At 49.9% G+C, this 16,843-nt stretch overlaps 5 protein-coding genes across 5 annotated transcripts; 3 read left to right on the top strand and 2 right to left on the bottom strand.

Annotated features, from left to right (window-relative positions):
* Positions 1 to 1,519: 1,519 nt before the first annotated feature.
* EDB91DRAFT_894691 (uncharacterized protein) lies at positions 1,520 to 3,699 on the bottom strand. Its single transcript, XM_041328762.1, has 5 exons — positions 3,459 to 3,699; positions 2,561 to 3,402; positions 2,396 to 2,513; positions 1,964 to 2,349; positions 1,520 to 1,910 (listed from the first exon to the last, which is right to left on the bottom strand). Exons 1-5 carry the CDS (start codon positions 3,661 to 3,663, stop codon positions 1,836 to 1,838), a joined length of 1,626 nt encoding a protein of 541 aa, XP_041171666.1. The 5' UTR covers positions 3,664 to 3,699; the 3' UTR covers positions 1,520 to 1,835.
* A 95-nt stretch (positions 3,700 to 3,794) lies between these two features.
* Positions 3,795 to 5,365, top strand: EDB91DRAFT_894795 (uncharacterized protein). Its single transcript, XM_041328764.1, has 5 exons — positions 3,795 to 3,903; positions 3,968 to 4,842; positions 4,903 to 4,950; positions 5,011 to 5,094; positions 5,148 to 5,365. The coding sequence occupies exons 1-5, from the start codon at positions 3,807 to 3,809 to the stop codon at positions 5,199 to 5,201; spliced, it is 1,158 nt and encodes a 385-aa protein (XP_041171667.1). The 5' UTR covers positions 3,795 to 3,806; the 3' UTR covers positions 5,202 to 5,365.
* Positions 5,348 to 10,443, top strand: EDB91DRAFT_894792 (uncharacterized protein). The gene is made up of 5 exons (XM_041328763.1): positions 5,348 to 7,592; positions 7,642 to 8,072; positions 8,132 to 8,328; positions 8,381 to 8,525; positions 8,579 to 10,443. The coding sequence occupies exons 1-5, from the start codon at positions 5,530 to 5,532 to the stop codon at positions 10,219 to 10,221; spliced, it is 4,479 nt and encodes a 1,492-aa protein (XP_041171668.1). The 5' UTR covers positions 5,348 to 5,529; the 3' UTR covers positions 10,222 to 10,443.
* A 407-nt stretch (positions 10,444 to 10,850) lies between these two features.
* On the bottom strand, positions 10,851 to 12,998 carry EDB91DRAFT_1061280 (uncharacterized protein; the record flags this gene model as incomplete). Its single annotated transcript, XM_041314429.1, has 2 exons — positions 10,851 to 11,081; positions 11,676 to 12,998. Coding segments are annotated over 2 exons (1,554 nt in total), but the record flags the coding sequence as incomplete, so codon positions are not given.
* Positions 12,999 to 15,326: 2,328 nt separating this feature from the next.
* Positions 15,327 to 16,843, top strand: EDB91DRAFT_894858 (uncharacterized protein). Its single transcript, XM_041328765.1, has 4 exons — positions 15,327 to 15,540; positions 15,618 to 16,039; positions 16,111 to 16,708; positions 16,773 to 16,843. The coding sequence occupies exons 2-3, from the start codon at positions 15,694 to 15,696 to the stop codon at positions 16,653 to 16,655; spliced, it is 891 nt and encodes a 296-aa protein (XP_041171670.1). The 5' UTR covers positions 15,327 to 15,540; positions 15,618 to 15,693; the 3' UTR covers positions 16,656 to 16,708; positions 16,773 to 16,843.

Consider the following 16,843-nt stretch of genomic DNA (forward strand, 5'->3'; position numbering starts at 1 on the left):
CATCTATAAATGTATCCATTCTACCACGCCGGCGAGTCATGTGGTTAAATCCAGGATGCAAACTACTCATACTCACAATAGCGGGGGCCCATAACTTCACGCATTTCTTCCCAGAGCAACACGTTGCTCGGTTGCACAGCATGGGACAACCATCAGGTTCAATATCGTTAGCGTCACTGGCAGATATTGACACTGCTAAAGCAGCGACGAGGACGAGGATAAACGCATTGTTTGTCAGGATGTGGTATGTGATCGAATAAATTCGAAGAAGACGGTAGGAAGATGGCTTACTTTTATGTGCTGAATATCATTATTCTGGCAGAACTTCATGGCGTGGTAGGAAGAATCTACCCGCCTGAAATGCCATTTCAATATGTGCTGTTCTATTAGCAAAAGAACTTTTCCGGGACACATTGTGGTGACGTGCGTGGAAGACCGGAGCTTGCCTTTGTGTTGCTCCTCAAGGTACGTGAAGTCAAAGACGGCCAAACATAATTGATCCTTAAGAACTTGGTTCACGCACGGTTTTTCGGATGCTCCAGAGACAACTTCGAACCCTGACTACGCTGTGACCCCTAGGGAACTGTCCCCTCAATTACCAAGTTGGGAGTCGAAACGCACCCTCTTGGACGAACGGGAAGCAACTTGATGAGGCAAGAATTACACGTTCATCAGGATGGCCATGAACGCAGAGATACAAAAGACGGCAAGCGGACGAGAAGGTATAATTTCATTCCTTCTTCTTTTTCTCCTTGTCTTTCTTCTCCTTTTCGGAGGGGCCGAATACTAGTAAGCTCAAGCGTACATCGGCAGCAGCAGCCTCCGCCTCACTTCGCAGTCGCGTCCAACCCGTCATGCTCGGAAAGGTCACTGACTAAGGATAATCAGTACGCATTCTACAGTTGCACCAAGATGGTGTACGGCGCGTTATGTATTTGACAAGTTCTCCTATTCCAAGATCCCACCGGTTGAGCGGTAGTTCAGAAGCAGGCACGTTTATTTATTAACTCGACAACAGCCTACTCACGTGTCGTCCCATCAATTATACTGCACCGATGCGAAAGCAGAAACACGACTCACCGTAGTTCACTGTCGCGACATGCCACTCACATACATTGTAAAACGTATCCCGGGCCTTTTTTTTTTTTACCTTTCTACCACGCCGGTGAGTCATGTGGTTAAATCCAGGATGCCAGCTACTCATACTCACAACGTGAGGGGTGTATAACTTCACGCAGTCCTGCCCAGAGCAACACTCTGATGTGTCGCAAAGTGCGGGACAACCGGGCCAATCGCCAGCATCACTGGCAGATACCAATGATGTCAAGGCAGCAACAACGGCGAGCACGAAGGAGAAACGCATGTTCTGTGAGGAGGATTTGATGAGATCAGATAATTTTGCAGGGTGCTGCGGTAGAACGACGGCTTGCTTTATGTGCTGAATATTGTTCTGGCAGAACTTCATGGCGATGTAGGAAGAACCTATCCACCTGAAATCACATTTCGATATCTGCTATTCTATTAGCAGAAGAACCCTGGGAGATTTTGTGGTAATGGGCATGGAAGATTGAAGTTTCCCTCCGTGAAGTAAGTCGAAGACGGCAAAATATAATCGATCCTTAGGAACTTGATTCACGCACGGTGCTCCAGAGCGTGACGTGAGAGCTTCGAACCCTGTCTGCGCGACTCTTGAGGAACAATCGGAAGTCAAAATGCACCCTCTTGGACGAACGGGAAGTTGACGAGGTAAGAATTATGGGTTCATCAGGATGGCCATGAAAGCAGCGATACAAAAAGACAACAAGCGGACGAGAAGGTATACCACGGATAAAATATCATTCCTTCTTCTTTTTCTCCTTATCTTTCTTATCTTTCTTCTTTTCTTTTTTCTCCTTCGTAGAGGGACCGTCCTGGAAAGAGAAAGATTAGCAAAAATCGCGAATACCAATAAGCTCGAGCGTACATCAGCAGTAACAGCTTCTGCTTTACGCGCTGCCTTGGCAGCCTTCTTCAAAGCCTTCTTCTCCTCTTTCGACAGCTTTGCCTTCTTCTCCGCCGGCTCCTCGTCCGCTTCGTCGACGTCCATGTCATCTCTCGACCTCTTCTTTTTCTTGTCCTTCTTATCTTTCTTAGGCGTGACTTCGATCAATGGCAAGATAGGCTCAGCATCGTCCATCTCAGCGTCCGGCTCATCTTCCATGTCCTCGTCATCCTCGTCCAGTGCGAGGCTGTCGAGGACTTTGCGGATGGCGTCGACGTTCTTGGTCGGTGGTGCGCCGGTCTCGAAGAAGTTGAGGCGCTCCTCGACTTGTGCGCGGAGGGCCTCGCCGAATTTTGCGCTTGGGTTATCTGGGTGTTTTTAGTAAGGCGTAAGTGTGGGGGTAAGGGGAGTTACCTGAGTAGCAGTCTATCCGGGAGGCGATAGAGCATTTGTTCGCTAGGAAGCGAGATATCCGGCCTTTGTGCTTGGGGTCTGCACGACCGATGAAGGAGGAGTGGTATAGCAAACCGTACTGTTATTCGAGATTAGCTTAATTACACGTGTAATGAAACGGCATACCTTGGGGGTGTTGCCCTTCGTTTTTAATGCTCGGAACAACGCCTTCTCCGCACCGAGGATCTGCACGGTACTAGCAGGGTACTTGCTCAGATTCGTCAAGCTCCCGGCGTGGCTGATCAACCGTGCGCCTATCCGCTCTCCCAACAACGCGGTGAGTGAGGGAGCGACGAGGTTCATTTTCTCGCTTAGGTAGGTGACGAGGGATTTGCGGTAGTCGGCGATGGAGACGACGCGGGTTGCGAAAGCGGAGATGTTGAGCATGTCGATTTCGGATATGTCTGAGCCCATTGAGCCGCGGGCGGCATCGAGGATATTTTGTGCGAGTGTGGAATCGTCGCCTAGGAGGGTAGCAAGCTCGGGCAACTTTTCCTCATTCAAAGTCTCCTTGTCGCCGATGAACTGCGCGATGCGAGCGTATTGGTAGTTGTCTGGGACGAGTTTGACGAGTTCGGGGAAGTGATAGCCGTACCACTCCCTTATGCGCATGGCGAACAAGTTGACATCTTTGTCGAGTTGGTCGAGGAGGGCGATAGCTTGTATAATCATATTGTCGACACGGTTGACGTTGAACTTGAGTTTAGCGCGGGAGTAAGAGTGACCGAGACCGAGTTGGGCTTTGATGAGGTCTGTAGCGTCGAGGCCTTTGAGGAGCTTTGGGGCGTGAAAGCGGATGCCGCGGAGGATTTCCTGCGATGTCTCTGACGCGTCGCATTTCAAGGAGAGGGATTCAGAGATGGAGTTGGCGAGCGCAACGTCTGAGACTGCGAGGATTATCTTGGAACCTTTTTTAGGCTTGGAGAGGTTAAGCTCGAGGAGGGATTTGAGATGGTCATTGAGGATACCTGGTATCATTGATTTATATTACTGTTAGCAAGAGAAATAGGTTCGGTGTGCGTACCTTCTGAGACATCATTTATGTTCTCGAGAGCGTCCGCCGCGCTTTTGAATGGCGAGAAACTTACTAGCGTGACCATTTTGCCAAATTTTGCAAGATCGGTGATGGAGTCCTGGACTGCTTTTACGCGGGAGCCAATGTTTTCGTGGAGTTTTACATCGAAGACGGCGTATCCGGACGCTGACTCGAAAAGTGCGTGCGTTGCCATCGTGGCTTGTGTTATCCCTTGTCGATGTCTTCGAACAGAACCCTGCGGATTTCCAGAAATTTTGGATCGGAAAATCCCGAATGGTAGTTGCCAAATGCAGAATCAACAGTCACTGGGGCGGCTTGAGCATCTCGTCATTTACTATGGGGCCACAGAACGATAGGTTGAGGATACTCTCTAAAGTTGACAAGTTTAGGTCAGACGAACCATCTGGAAGACCTAGGCGCAGTGTCGACCCATGTGAGTCTTCTTTCTGGTTCATGCGATCCAAGGATATCATATTAACTCGAGGCTAAACTCGCAGTTCGTTATTCGTCAAGTACACCAGCTCGTTATGCGTCAAGTGCAACAGCTCCTTCTCCTCACCCTGTTGACAGCGCTCCATCTCGACCGTCGCCGGAGCCGTCTCCCTCGAGCTTAGTGTCACAGGCTTCCACCTTTTTGGCGCCTAAGGCCCACTATCCTCGCGATACTTACGAAAACGTTGAAGAGTTCACCAACACCATAGATTCAAGTGATCCACATGGTAACCTCAATGCGTCCATCGAGTCTACGGGGCTGGGTCCGTCCTCGGGTTCAATGACACCCTTCAAGGGGCCCGCACTGAATCTGCACTGGCAGCTGCTTTCGTACCATGTAGCTCGCCCCAACCTATTCCTTCACTTCGACGTCGCTTTCCCAACCCAATACATCGAGTACAGGCAGAAGTTATCACATGATGTACAACGGACACCTCTGTGTGACGCTGATCTCGACAAGCCAGCCGCAGACATGTATTTGACCGAGATGATCATCAACTTCCAGCGTGATCAATTCAAATGGGATATCAACGTGAACCGTGACGAAGGCATTCGCGTTCGCGATGTCTTCGATGCGATATATGCAGCTTTCGACGTACCACTTACGCTCCACGAACAGAACGTGATACCACTCCGCCTCCGTGCGGGTTGTGACGAGGCGTTTAGGCTTCGCTGCAACCTCGCGCCGGTACTCCCGACCGTCCAGCAACGCCAAGGCTTGAAGCGTGTAGACGCACTTCTGTACGGGACCCTCTTCCGTGGCCTGACCCAATCCAAGTCGGGGGCAGATTGGACGCTGAACCTCAGTGGGACGATGCCCAGAGCCAAACGAGATAGTGATAGCAAGGACAAAAGGGATCTATTGTCGGATGCTTCCCTTGTATGTTGTCATTCCCTTGCTGACATTTACTTCGCTGATGGGCTGTTGACCTCTTTGAAGCATGGCCTTGAAACCACTGCATCAAAGATGCTTTCTGATTCTCCTATTGTGCGTTTCTGATCCCCATCTGCGTTTCTGCACATTGATTCCAACTCTGATTCATTACAGGAGCACCAGTACCTACCACCATACCCCGACCAAACACCAAACGCGCCACCGCAATATTCCGATATTGATTTATTTAATCTACCTGTAGGTGATATTTTGTGACCCGCTCACCTTCGTCGACTGACTCCCATCATTAGCTTTCTGCCGCCTTTGTGTCTAGCACAGATGTGGACAATGATGTGATGGTATGACACGTGCCTTACGTCTTCTGCCTGATCGTTAACCACCAAATTTTAAGTCTCCCTCGCAGAGTGCCTGCAGGATCTGTAATTTCGCGCGGCCGCATCCAATCCTTCAACATCGAAGCTTGTCCGCTGTGCTGAACAATATTCCGCCACTGATCACGGAACCTTCAAGTCAACACTATACCTGGGCCTTTTTTTGTAGATTTGTCCCACTCAGTGCTTTGTTCGGTTCACGTGATCGAGGTCCTGTACCAATGATTCAACTAGGCAGCGGTCGTACTCGCCTGATTGAAAGGCTCGAAGCGGACCTCGAGAACCCCAGGAATGCTATGTCATGGCTACACGGACCTTCTGGCTTGGGGAAATTGCATACACTCTTGCCAGTCGTTGCAAGCAGAAACGTCAATTGGCAGGCAGTTTTTTCTTCTCTCGTAAGCACGCAAACTGCAGAAGCGCGCGTTCTGTCGTGCTCGCACTCGCATATCAACTTGGGCTGTCTCAACCGCAGGCGAAGGAGAAAATAATTGCAGCCCTCGGCAGGGATCCTGGGATAATTTCCCCTTCTCGAGATTTGCGCGAACAATTCGCCCGGCTTCTTATTGAACCTCTGGAGGCGGTTGATTGGTGCTCTCCTTCGAGAGTGTTTATCATCGATGCTATAGATCAATGCCAAGACCACGTACCAGAACTCATCTCGCTCCTTAGTCGACTTCTCTCCCATCTGGCTGACGTGGGCCTTCACATCTTTGTCACAAGCCGCGACCAAGTAGAAGGTGTTTCTATCAAGCGCTATTTTGCACCAATCACATCCGACATTGCTCTGGATCACATCGAGGTTGCCCCGGACATTAGATCATTTCTTTGCCAGTCTTTCGACGAGATACAGCAAGATCATCGCCTTCAATGTCGCAAGCCGTGGCCATCAGACGAAGTTCTCAACGGTCTTGTGGATAGAGTTGGACCCCACTTCATCACGGGATCGGTTCTCGTCAAATTCGTGGAAAGTCCTTATCACGAACCCATAGATAGGATGAATTTCATTTATCATCTTCCCTTCGACCCTTCATCGCATCCGCAGGCATCCTTAGATCATTTATACAAATCTATCATCTCCTCATCCGGCGACCTCAAACAAGCATACCTTCATCTCACGATTGTTGCAAATCTCGCTAGCATGCTGTCGTGTTCGCAACTAGACAGCCTTCTTAAGCGAGCGCCAAAACAGAAGTTTGATATGCTTCACGTGTTGCCTCCGTTGTCCCCTCTGGTTTACATTTCCAATGGTCACGACAGCGCCGCGCAAGTCTGCCACGAATCTCTCCGCGACTTTCTGTCCGATCGTCCACGCTGCGGAGAGCAGTTCATTTCCCAAGCCGTGGTTCATCGCCTGCTGGCTTACTCTTCTTTGAGTCTCATGATAGAGGAATTACCGGATGACAGTGCTCTCTATTCCCATTTATCCCAATTAATGATGGGAGGCAGCTCCAGATCACTCGGTGACTTTGACCGCGAGAAAGTTCTGACATCTGCGGTATACTCACCGCCAGAGCCTTTACCGTTTTTGTCTACGCTCTGGCATCACATGCAACATCAGTATATAGGACGTACAGTTGATCCTCGCGCAAAATTGGCACTGGGATATTTCTACAGTACCTGGCAAATTTTACAGCACCTTGACTTATCTGCAGTTGATACCCTGCCGGCTTTCCGCTTCCTAGAAAACCTTCGATCCCTGCCTGTACTTCTGGCCTTCCCAATATTTCTGTCGTTTGAATCTCCCGGAATTGGCCGAGTTCTGGGACCATCGACTCTGGAGCACCAACCGCACATAGAAACGTTGGATGCAGTGGCCGAAATCGTGAACGATGTGCGTACGTTCAAGGATAAGCGCAGAACGGACTCGGGTGCACTTGATTATGCTTGCACTCACTGGGCCCATCACCTGTCTTTGGCAGAGTGGGACGACGACCTCCGCTCCATTTTGACGACTTTCATGAAACAGAAGCTCCAGCAGTGGCTCGTGAAAACATGGTGCCTCCAGGATTTCGAGACCTGCCTTCGGACATTGTGCGAGGTTAAGGAGCTTTGCTTGACAGCGAGTCCGCCTATTCGTTTTGATTTTGATGCGCAACGTACCGATTCGAATATGATGGCTAAGGAGGAGGCTGAAGGATCTGGGGCGGCGAGGCGGGGTGTGAAAGAAGCGGTAGAGATTGGTACGCGGGAAGGCGCCGAGCGTCTTAACAGAACAGCGGAAGCAGGAAAGAAGAGGGATGATGAGGCCAATACAGAAATAGGGGTGGCAAGGGAGCCTACGGAGAACAATGCTCACGAGACTACAGCCGCGAAGGAGGATGTTGATATGCCTCCTGCTTCTGGCATCAGTTTTGGTTCAAGGTACTCGAGTCTATGCACGGCATCTTACCTGAAGCTTATCTTGCCACAGACAGGCAGCTAGTTTCAATTTTGGGCAAGACCTGTCATCCTCTTTGTTCACGTACAAAAACTACACCCAGGTGCGCTTGGAGCATACAGCAATGACACCTGATATAGGCTCTTCTGGCTCCGAATCAGTATTCGGTGGCCTCAACAGCGACGCTACTCTTCAAGTTCATCCTTTGTCACCTCTCTCGACGATTCTTCTTCCTTCACTATCCTCTGGTACTGCCGTTGTCCCTCCTTCCAGCGCCCAGTCATATTTCCTTGGTGGCGGTGCTACTCCATCCGAAATACCTTCTTTATGGCAAAGTGCCAACCAAAGGCGGTGCGATGCACTCCTTCGCGCCGATCGAGTGGTCGAAGCGGTCGAATCTCACCGATACACGATGAGCATGATTGACGAGGATGTGAAAGAGAGCTACCTCACATGGTCTACTGGTGGGTACTTTGGGGTCATATACAACTTGAATATCGACACTTACTCTGACGTCGTTTAGCCTTCAAGAAAAACTGTACCGTGCGCTGTCTCGCAAAGGGAGACGAAGCTGTTGCTGCAAGCAATTATGAGGTGGCTATCGAACTATATTCGGCAGGAATCGGGCTTGACTCCTCGTGCGAGTCCCTGTTTGCGCACCGCAGCAAGGCAAACTTAGAACGGGACCTCTATGTAGAGGCCCTTTTCGACGCGGAAAAGGTGCGGATAATGTCTTTCATTTGTCTAGCTATTGTTCTAATACTGTGCATAGGTCATCGACCTCGATCCTTCTTCTTATCTGGGGTACGAACTGAAGCAGGCAGCCCTTCACAAGGCTCGACGTTATGACGAAGCGATCGAGGCCTTTAAAACCATGCTCTTGAAGTCAGACAATGTGCCCGACGCGCGAGTACGAGGTAAGCCCCAATCTCTCATGCGCCAATGTGAAAATCATAAACACTTTCCACAGAGCTGCGTCAGCAGTATGTCAGTCCATCTAGTGTTAAAGGCATTATCCGACGCGCTATTGAGGTCCAACTGGAAAATGCTCCGCTGCGTCTAATCAACACCTCCACTGGGCGTATATGCAATCGAGACGCGCAGATCAACGCCTTCATGGACAGCACCGAGTACAAAGAGATTTTTTCTTACTCGATGATGCATGCGCCCCTCCAGACGGAACCTATTAGAGCAGTGGTTGCGAAGTACTTCAGTTGGGCTATGCTATCGCACAGGTGGCAAAGCAACGAGCTTCTGCTACACGACATACAGGACAAGGTTGTGTATGACTTGGATGCAGTCGGAACCACGGTGAAGTTGCAGACATTCTGCAAAATTGCTCGTGATGCGGGGCATCGCTGGGCGTGGGTCGATACATGTTGTATTGACCAGAAAAACAATGTCGAGCTACAAGCATCTGTCAACTCCATGTTCGTTTGGTATCGCCACTCAGGGCTCACGATCGTTTACCTACCGGATGTTCCGCCTTCGTCGAAATCAGGCACGCTCGCAAACAGTGTTTGGAACACGCGAGGATGGACTGTTCAGGAGTTCCTGGCCCCTAGAGTTGTTCTCTTCTACCGAGCAGATTGGAGTCTATACCTCGACGACCACTCTTCCAACCACAAGGAGTCTGCCTCTATCATACAGGAGTTGAGGGATTCGACGGGTATAGATGCACGGGCGCTCGCTGCCTTCGAACCAGGGATGAGAGACGCCCGAGAGAAACTTCAGTGGGCGTCAAAACGCATCACCACACTGCCAGAAGATGTTGCATATTCATTGTTTGGCGTCTTCGGCGTCCACCTGCCTGTCATCTACGGCGAGACGAAGCAGAAGGCACTCGGACGACTGTTGCAGGCCATCATCGCCCAGTCCGGCGACATTACAGCCTTGGACTGGGTCGGAAAAGCATCCGAGTTCAATAGCTGTCTGCCAGCTGACATTGCCTCATACAACCTTCCGCCATACATGTCGCCATCTCTATCTGAAGATCAGATACAGATGTCGGTCTCGTTGCTGCGAGATCCCGCCATTGCGCAGATAACTTTGACGCTTTGTGATGCGCTTAGCCACCTAAGCGCTCCTCGTTTCGCGGACTGCAGGCTGCATCTGCCTTGCATTGCATTCCCCATCACAGCACTCAGACGGAGGTGTGATCAAGACTCGCAGAAGTGTTTCACTTATGCTGTCAAGGCACACGGGCTTAACGACTTATCAATCACCACAGAAGATGACTTAATTCAGCTCTCGCGGGCAAGTGCTAGTCGGCAACCATTGTTGTTCGTCCGTCCGTGGAATCGATATGACATCGAGCTGCCTGACTCTGCTGACAAGATGCAGAGCATGGACAGCTGGCAGGAGCCTGAGTCTCCGTCAGATGATCAGTCCATCTGGTCTCCTGGAGACAATGGGCCAGCTGATTCGGAGTCTCACTCACGAGAGTTGAGGTTGATCGTTCGTCTGGGACAGTCTTTCAGCGCACTGTTGCTAGCGCAGCAGCGTGGCGGGGAGTACAAGAGGATTGCTTCGGATAACAATATCATCGCGCAAGTCAAGGACATGGCTTCTGTTCGTGACATGATGTACGTCAGGACGCTAGAGATATTGTAGCTGTATTCTTGTCGAAGGACGGAGATCCCCTGACGCGTTTTCATTCATACCTTCACAGTACCTGTGTGAAACAATATCCCTTTGTAACACAGTTTGCGATCTGTATCTAGGCATGCTTGAGTAGCATTGATCCGCTGTGCACGAAGGTCAATTGGATTTTACATGTAGATGTTACTCGTCAATACACTACCGGTCTACAACGCCGACATGAGTATCCCGCTGTCCCCGCTGACGTTCTCTCACAATCCTTCTCCTTCTTGACCGGTTGTAAAGCTCCTAAAATGCATATCATTGTGAAGGCTCTAACAAGCTGTGTGACATTGCACACCTTCATGACAATGGCGGCTTCTTGAGGTTCCGCCGCAGTGCGCACTCGATGAGAATCCCTGTTTGGCTGATGACGTTACTTGGTTTTGATGCTCCTCCGAACAAGATCGACGGCGACCTCCGATGCGTATCTGCCCGGAATTGTCAATGATGCATACTGCAGGAATTGGTATGGGTCTATGCTTCTCAATTTGAAGTCGGCTTCATCTAGTTTTGCTCAAGGGTGGGTTTCTTGATGGCGGAAGTAAGTTGTCAATGCAGGAGTAATACACATCACCGTACAACAGAGGATCACAAATCAATTACTCGATGAAATCAATGGTCTGCGCAATGTCTAGGATGGCTATGCATGATTCTAACCCCCCCACGTACCATTGTCGTTCAAACCAAGATAGTAGCTTACCCCGCCAAAAGTTACGAAGAAATGTGCGTAAACGTCCATCCATGACCATCGGAGCCTGAGAGAGATACAAACTCCAGTATTGGCAGGCGTGTTCGAGGGCTGATGAGCTGTGCAAGTTTTGCTCACTTGCCTTCCATACGTATGCCATGAAGTCCTCGAGCGCAGGAGGCATGTGCGATGAGAACCCATTCATTGAATTGATATGATGGGAGGAGGAAGGGTGAGCGTGTCGAATTGCCAAGAGTATCACGATGAACAACATTTTCGGTAGAGCCTGTAGATTTGCTAAGAGTTCGAAGACGTGTAGGTCGTGAAATTCAGATCTCGCTCGGAAATTCTTGAGTGCCAACCGAGCCTTTGGTACGTCCTCTGACATATCACAGGGTCCGATAGGAGACATAGCGGAACAGCGAGCGCCAGTTCCTGACTGCACGTATACATGGAACCAGGCAGTCGCAAGTAAGGCCTCGTAGCATGGCTGTTCCAAACAAATTTCGAGAAAAATCATCAATATCTGCAAAAGCTGATGTGAGCGAAAGCGTAGCAGGGAACCGCAAGGAGCATACATCCAGAGGATCATGAGGTTGATCGTTCCGCACAGGAGGGACTGCGTTCGCAAGAGAGAAGGAAGGAAGGAGTGTGCGGAGGTAGCTAAGGAAAGCGGGTTTCTGTGGGGGTATTGTAGGTGAAGATCTCAGCATGTAATAGTGACGTAGACACCTACAGTTTCTGGAACCTGCTTCATCATTCGTTGCAGTACATCTTTGAAACACGATTGATGTAGGAACGATTCGTTCATAATCCGCAAACTGGAGCGTGCAAGGAGCTGGGGTGTGTGCGGCACATGTCGCGAGAGAAATGTGCGAAGTGAATCTATGTGGAGAACCTCCACAACGCGAGAGTCATCGACAGGGACACTGACTATTGGGGACAACGACGCGAGAATGGACAGGAAATCGCTTTCTAAACATCCCAGGAGCTTTCGCAAGTGGAAAATTGCTAAAGGTTCGGCGAGATTGGCTACCGTGGATAGATGCCGGTATGCACGGCTTGGATTTTCTGATGAATTTATGATGAACTCGTAGAGACGGAATATGGTGGAATGTAGATGCGCGTTCCCAGGATCCTTCATAACGTCGAGTTTTTCATAGAAATCGTCTTCTTCGTCATGGCGGGTATCGAGGAATCGCATTATCGTTGACGCGGTTCCAAACCGTCCGTTTGCCCTATCAGCGAGACGGCAGATTGTATTATCTTCGGGCCCCGATTCAAAGCCATGGTTCCTGTAGCTCCTCTCTAGAGCGTTCTTGAAGAAGAGACGACAATCCTTGTGAATTTCAGCAACATCAATGTTATCGAGAGCGATATGATGTATTGACTCCTTGCAACCAGTAGCTGCAAAAGCATCGTCAATAGTGCGAAGAGGACAACCAGTGATGACGATGTGCAAGCGCGGGATACGTGGTTGGTGGAGGAGGGTGGAAAGACATGAAATGAGCTCGTAGATGCGATCTTCTTCGCATGCATCAACCGCGTCAATTACAAGCACCTTTGGTTCTGAGCGCCCCCATGAGGCCTCCAAATTCTCCAATGGTTTAATTAGCAGCTCTTGGATCTGATCATCGAGTGGCTTCCTTGGATCAAGGATAGCAGGGTCGGATCTGATAGCTTGAACCAAAGGGTCTTTGGCGAGGTTTTTCCATTTTGAGATTTGGTATGCCAATGTAGCGGCAAAGAAATCAAGGCTGGCCATATCAGGCATATCCTTGTGTTTGCGGCTAAAGAAAAATGTCCCAGCCAATCTCGACTCGCTTTTGAGGTGACGGGCGATTGTGTGAGCAATCGCAGATTTTCCTGTCCCAGGAGAGCCAGAGAGCCAAACCAGCGTACTATTGCTTGCCTGTAGCACTGTCTTTATTTCTCCCAGGATTGTCTCGCGAGTGCCATCTAGGCATTCACGTTTATGCGGAGGGCCCCACACGGGCGAATCAAATAATGCACCATGAACCACAATCGCACTTAGGGAGGCGAATATTCGCGTCCGCACTGCTGGTATCAGCTACCAGTGTACGAACGGGACTGTATTCCATGACGCAAGGAGAAGGTAGACAATCGACTACCTGTGATAGTCAGTGAATGAATCTCAGCGCAGACAACACATTGCTCTTAACTGGAAGTTCGATTCACTGTCAGAAGGAATAAGGGTCGAACCTCAAGTGATATCTCCAGTTCGTGAAGGGCGCTAAATCAGGAGTCAACGTTGTACAATTCCAAGACATGCAAGACGAAGGAGATTTGATGCCTACTCAAGAGTTCTGCAATGTTAAACAACAGGGAATACAGCTGATGGGATCAGATCGGGCTTGGGAGCCGCCAGCTACAGGACGGATGAGCACACCAGACTCCCTTGCGCTATGATAGTTAAGTCTCTACCTCGAATCTCGATGTCCCAATCCCTCCACAGAATGTAATTTTGTGCAGTTTGTATCGACCAATAACTTGCGACGAGTAAGAATCTAGTGCTGGTGTGCAGAGAATGTGGATAGACACAGCAACTACATGCTTTGGCTACCAGCGTTTGACTTCACAGCCGTGGGAGTCAATCACGGCAGTCCAATCACAGAGGCCCAGGCCTGACCTAATCTGATTGCTCTGTACTGATTCAGTGATACACGGTTGGCCCCGGACTTCGATCAAGCAACGTACTGATGAGTCGCAGTCGTGTTTCAGACACAAGTGTGTATCACAAGGCAAAGCAAGAAGTACTTAGTAGACCTGATTCGACCGAGTCTATGATTGGTGCATGACCGGGCCGTCGGTGGTTATTCCCGAAGTGGCGAATGGTTACCACGGTCATGCGGACAAACCCCCTGTGGTTCGAAGTTAAACTCAACCAAAACTCAACTCAAATTTCCAATCGTCGCTGTTCTGACAATTTTTACCAAAACGCGCTTGTAAACCCAGGTTGGGTACGCTGGAGCTCGGATTCCATAGTCTCGAAACGATCATCGGCCTAGAATGACATCTGGTCCAGGGAAGCTTTTCAGTATTCATCTACGCAAAGTAATTCCGCGGTACTTCAAGAAGTTGGACTGAACATCCTAGCAATATCACTCAAAATGATCAGCTTGCGGTGACTGTCATGTGTTGTCACGCACTTTTAGAGTATGTGCGCCACAGCCCAACATGCTAAGAATTTCGACAAGAGAATTTCAGGCGCTGCCGGGCTATAACTTGCAAGTACTCCGTCACTGCGCTTACTAGCAACATTAATTCACCTGTATTAGTCCAGTAGCTGTTGTACTTTCGTCGCGATAATAACGGTGGCGACCCACGGGGTATGCGGCCTTGCTGTGGGCTATTCATAATTCTCACTGGTCATTCTTTGACAGGATGTTACTAATATAACCTACGAGGCTATTCAGCTGCAATGCGTCTCATTTGACGAACAATGTACCGTAGCGTTCGCATCCAAGTCCTTTTCGGTATCTTTGATATTCCCCGCACCTGGTGGCACCCAAGAAAGGTAAGGCGATTCACAAAAAATTGCCTCATTACTCCCCACGTCCTGAAGCTGATCTTCCATTCATGCAAGGAGGCAGACGGCCCGGCTGCTCCTCCCTGCGAAATGATGGGCGATGATACCGAGCACTCGGCGATTATTGGTTTTATGGCAGTTGCCGAATTTGATCCTCTATCCACGACATATGTGGAAATGCGTACATTTTAATACCTGCCTCAGTGACTTGTCTTGGTTGTGTATCACAAGAACGTGAGATTTCATCCTGCTCACAGGATTTTGCTCCAATGCTACTCAGTCAGGAGGCGCTTGATAGGGCCCATGGGGTAAGGGGTTGTGATATGGGTCAATTACGCTGTTGTACACCGGACCCTACGTGGAACAGGACCCATAACTAGTTCCGCCTGTTCCGCTTTCCCCAAATGTCGTGGATCTTCCAAATCTAAATTTTCTTTCTGAGTCCATGTTCCAAGCCGTCTGGGTCTTGGCGCTAGCGCTTCTCCCATTGTATCGGGCTGGCAGTGTATGAATGTCCTTGGGCGTTATGGCTATACAGCTTCGAAGCTTGTAAATTGCTCTGTAATAGCCTCAGCACTGCCCCGAAATGTGCTGTGTGGTGATCAAGCGCCTAGATGTTTACTGTGAAATGATAGGTGGGGTACTTGGACGTGATTCTTGACAAGTGCTCTGTGCCAGCACGCTGACGCGCCCACAACACATGGTGAGCGAAGCTGACACAGTTCCGGTTTATCTTTTTGATTCCAACACGCGCAAGACTTTGGCTAGATTGACAACATGCTGTTTAGCCCGTTAAGGTGCCTCGTGGATATGATTAGCTGTTTATTGGTTTACATACCATTTTCGGATTTTGTATTTACGCCCTGCCCTGCCTCGTGGTATGAACGCTGTATTTCTCGCCGCTTGGAAAACCGCTCGCCGCTTGGAAAGCCGCTCGTGCTTCGCCAGCTCTTGTGTCTTTCTTGGTCCATATAAGACGCAAGAACTGACTGCGCGAGCCCCCGGTGGGACTTTCGAGGCATTTCTTCTGCAAAGGCCCTGTCAAGTTGAGGTATGTTCTTCATCATGATCGTCCACTCAGTGGCGAATTCGTACACATGGTATAACACGTTGTATGATGATCTCCAGCCCTCGCCTTTCCCTCGTCTTTCAATCTGCCACAAGACTTTCGCCTCTTTTTCCTTCCACAACTTTAACGACCTTCATGTTTAAGACGAAGCACGACCTCGGGAGTCCTAATTTCAATCTCAATACCCCCAAGATACCCCCCAAGAAACTTCCACAGTCGCCACCTCTCATGTCCCCTCGGTCTTTTAGCAGGGCTGAACATCGATCGTTCACGCTAATAAGACCGTCTCTTCCAACCTCAGTATCACGGGCGCCCACGCCCAAGCCTTCGACACCGCAGCCCCTCAAGTCCATCCTGAAGAGCAAACCGTCCCCTCCTCGTGACCCATACGAAAGCGACGGAGAAATCATGACCGCCAAGAAATCTTCGCGGCAAAACGTCTATACAGTGCCCAGCTCCCTTCCGCAAAATGCGCACTTGGGTGAGTCCTTGATTCAGCTCATTCTCTCTTTTTTCCATTACGTACCTTATCTGATCTTCCTCACGATAAAGGTCCCATGAAGGGTCCCGCACTAAATCTTCACTGGACGTTGCTCCCCTACCACCCAACTCGATCAAAACGATTTCTTCACTTCGATGTTGCTTTCCCAACTCACGACATCGAGTTCAGACAGAACTCGTCTTACGGTGTCCAACGGACAACCTTGTCCGATGCCGATCTTGATAAGCCGGCTGCAGATGAGAAGCTGGTCAAGATGACCATCAACTTCCAGCGAGGTCCATTCGAGTGGGACATCGACGTGAAGCGTGATCAAGGCATTCGCGTTTGCGACGTCTTCGAGGCGATATATGCGTCTTTCAACGTACCGCTTACACCTTATGAGAAAGGCTTGATCCCGCACCATCGCCGTGCGGCATATGAAGAGGCGTTCAGGCTTCGCTGCAAGCTGGCGGCAGGACTTCCTATCGTCGAGCAGCGCAAAGGCTGGAAGCGCGTAGACACGCTTCTGCACGAGACCCTCTTCCGTGGCCTGACGCAGCCGAAGTCGGGAGGAGACTGGGTATTGAACCTCAGCGGGTCAGTCCCAAAACACTGAAGAACCTCACGATCATTGCATAGTTTTCCGAGCATTTTCTCACTGTATTCTTGGTGAGTTCTTCACCACCACAATCTTGACGCAGCGAACTTTGAACTGATCGTTGTTTTGATGCAGAACTGGGTTCCAGCATGCCAGCCACGCTCGTTTGGCTTTATCATATTGTATCACCTACTCTCATTCTTCGA

The sequence above is a fragment of the Suillus paluster genome, assembly GCF_016628075.1.
Source record: "Suillus paluster strain FC165 chromosome Unknown EDB91scaffold_97, whole genome shotgun sequence".
Lineage (NCBI taxonomy): Eukaryota > Fungi > Basidiomycota > Agaricomycetes > Boletales > Suillaceae > Suillus > Suillus paluster.

What these genes read in the sequence shown, in the direction of transcription:
- EDB91DRAFT_894691 (XM_041328762.1), bottom strand. Translation starts at nt 3,663, where the DNA reads ATGGCAACGCACGCACTTTTCGAGTCAGCGTCCGGATACGCCGTCTTC. An exon ending in CATAAATGATGTCTCAGAAG is followed by an intron (nt 3,403 to 3,458) that starts GTACGCACACCG and finishes CAATGATACCAG; the next exon opens with GTATCCTCAATGACCATCTC. An exon ending in CAGAAGCTGTTACTGCTGAT is followed by an intron (nt 1,911 to 1,963) that starts GTACGCTCGAGC and finishes TTCTCTTTCCAG; the next exon opens with GACGGTCCCTCTACGAAGGA.
- EDB91DRAFT_894795 (XM_041328764.1), top strand. Translation starts at nt 3,807, where the DNA reads ATGGGGCCACAGAACGATAGGTTGAGGATACTCTCTAAAGTTGACAAG. An exon ending in TATTGTCGGATGCTTCCCTT is followed by an intron (nt 4,843 to 4,902) that starts GTATGTTGTCAT and finishes ACCTCTTTGAAG; the next exon opens with CATGGCCTTGAAACCACTGC. An exon ending in TGCTTTCTGATTCTCCTATT is followed by an intron (nt 4,951 to 5,010) that starts GTGCGTTTCTGA and finishes GATTCATTACAG; the next exon opens with GAGCACCAGTACCTACCACC.
- EDB91DRAFT_894792 (XM_041328763.1), top strand. Translation starts at nt 5,530, where the DNA reads ATGGCTACACGGACCTTCTGGCTTGGGGAAATTGCATACACTCTTGCC. An exon ending in CTACCTCACATGGTCTACTG is followed by an intron (nt 8,073 to 8,131) that starts GTGGGTACTTTG and finishes GACGTCGTTTAG; the next exon opens with CCTTCAAGAAAAACTGTACC. An exon ending in CCCTTTTCGACGCGGAAAAG is followed by an intron (nt 8,329 to 8,380) that starts GTGCGGATAATG and finishes TACTGTGCATAG; the next exon opens with GTCATCGACCTCGATCCTTC.
- EDB91DRAFT_894858 (XM_041328765.1), top strand. Translation starts at nt 15,694, where the DNA reads ATGTTTAAGACGAAGCACGACCTCGGGAGTCCTAATTTCAATCTCAAT. An exon ending in TCCGCAAAATGCGCACTTGG is followed by an intron (nt 16,040 to 16,110) that starts GTGAGTCCTTGA and finishes CTCACGATAAAG; the next exon opens with GTCCCATGAAGGGTCCCGCA.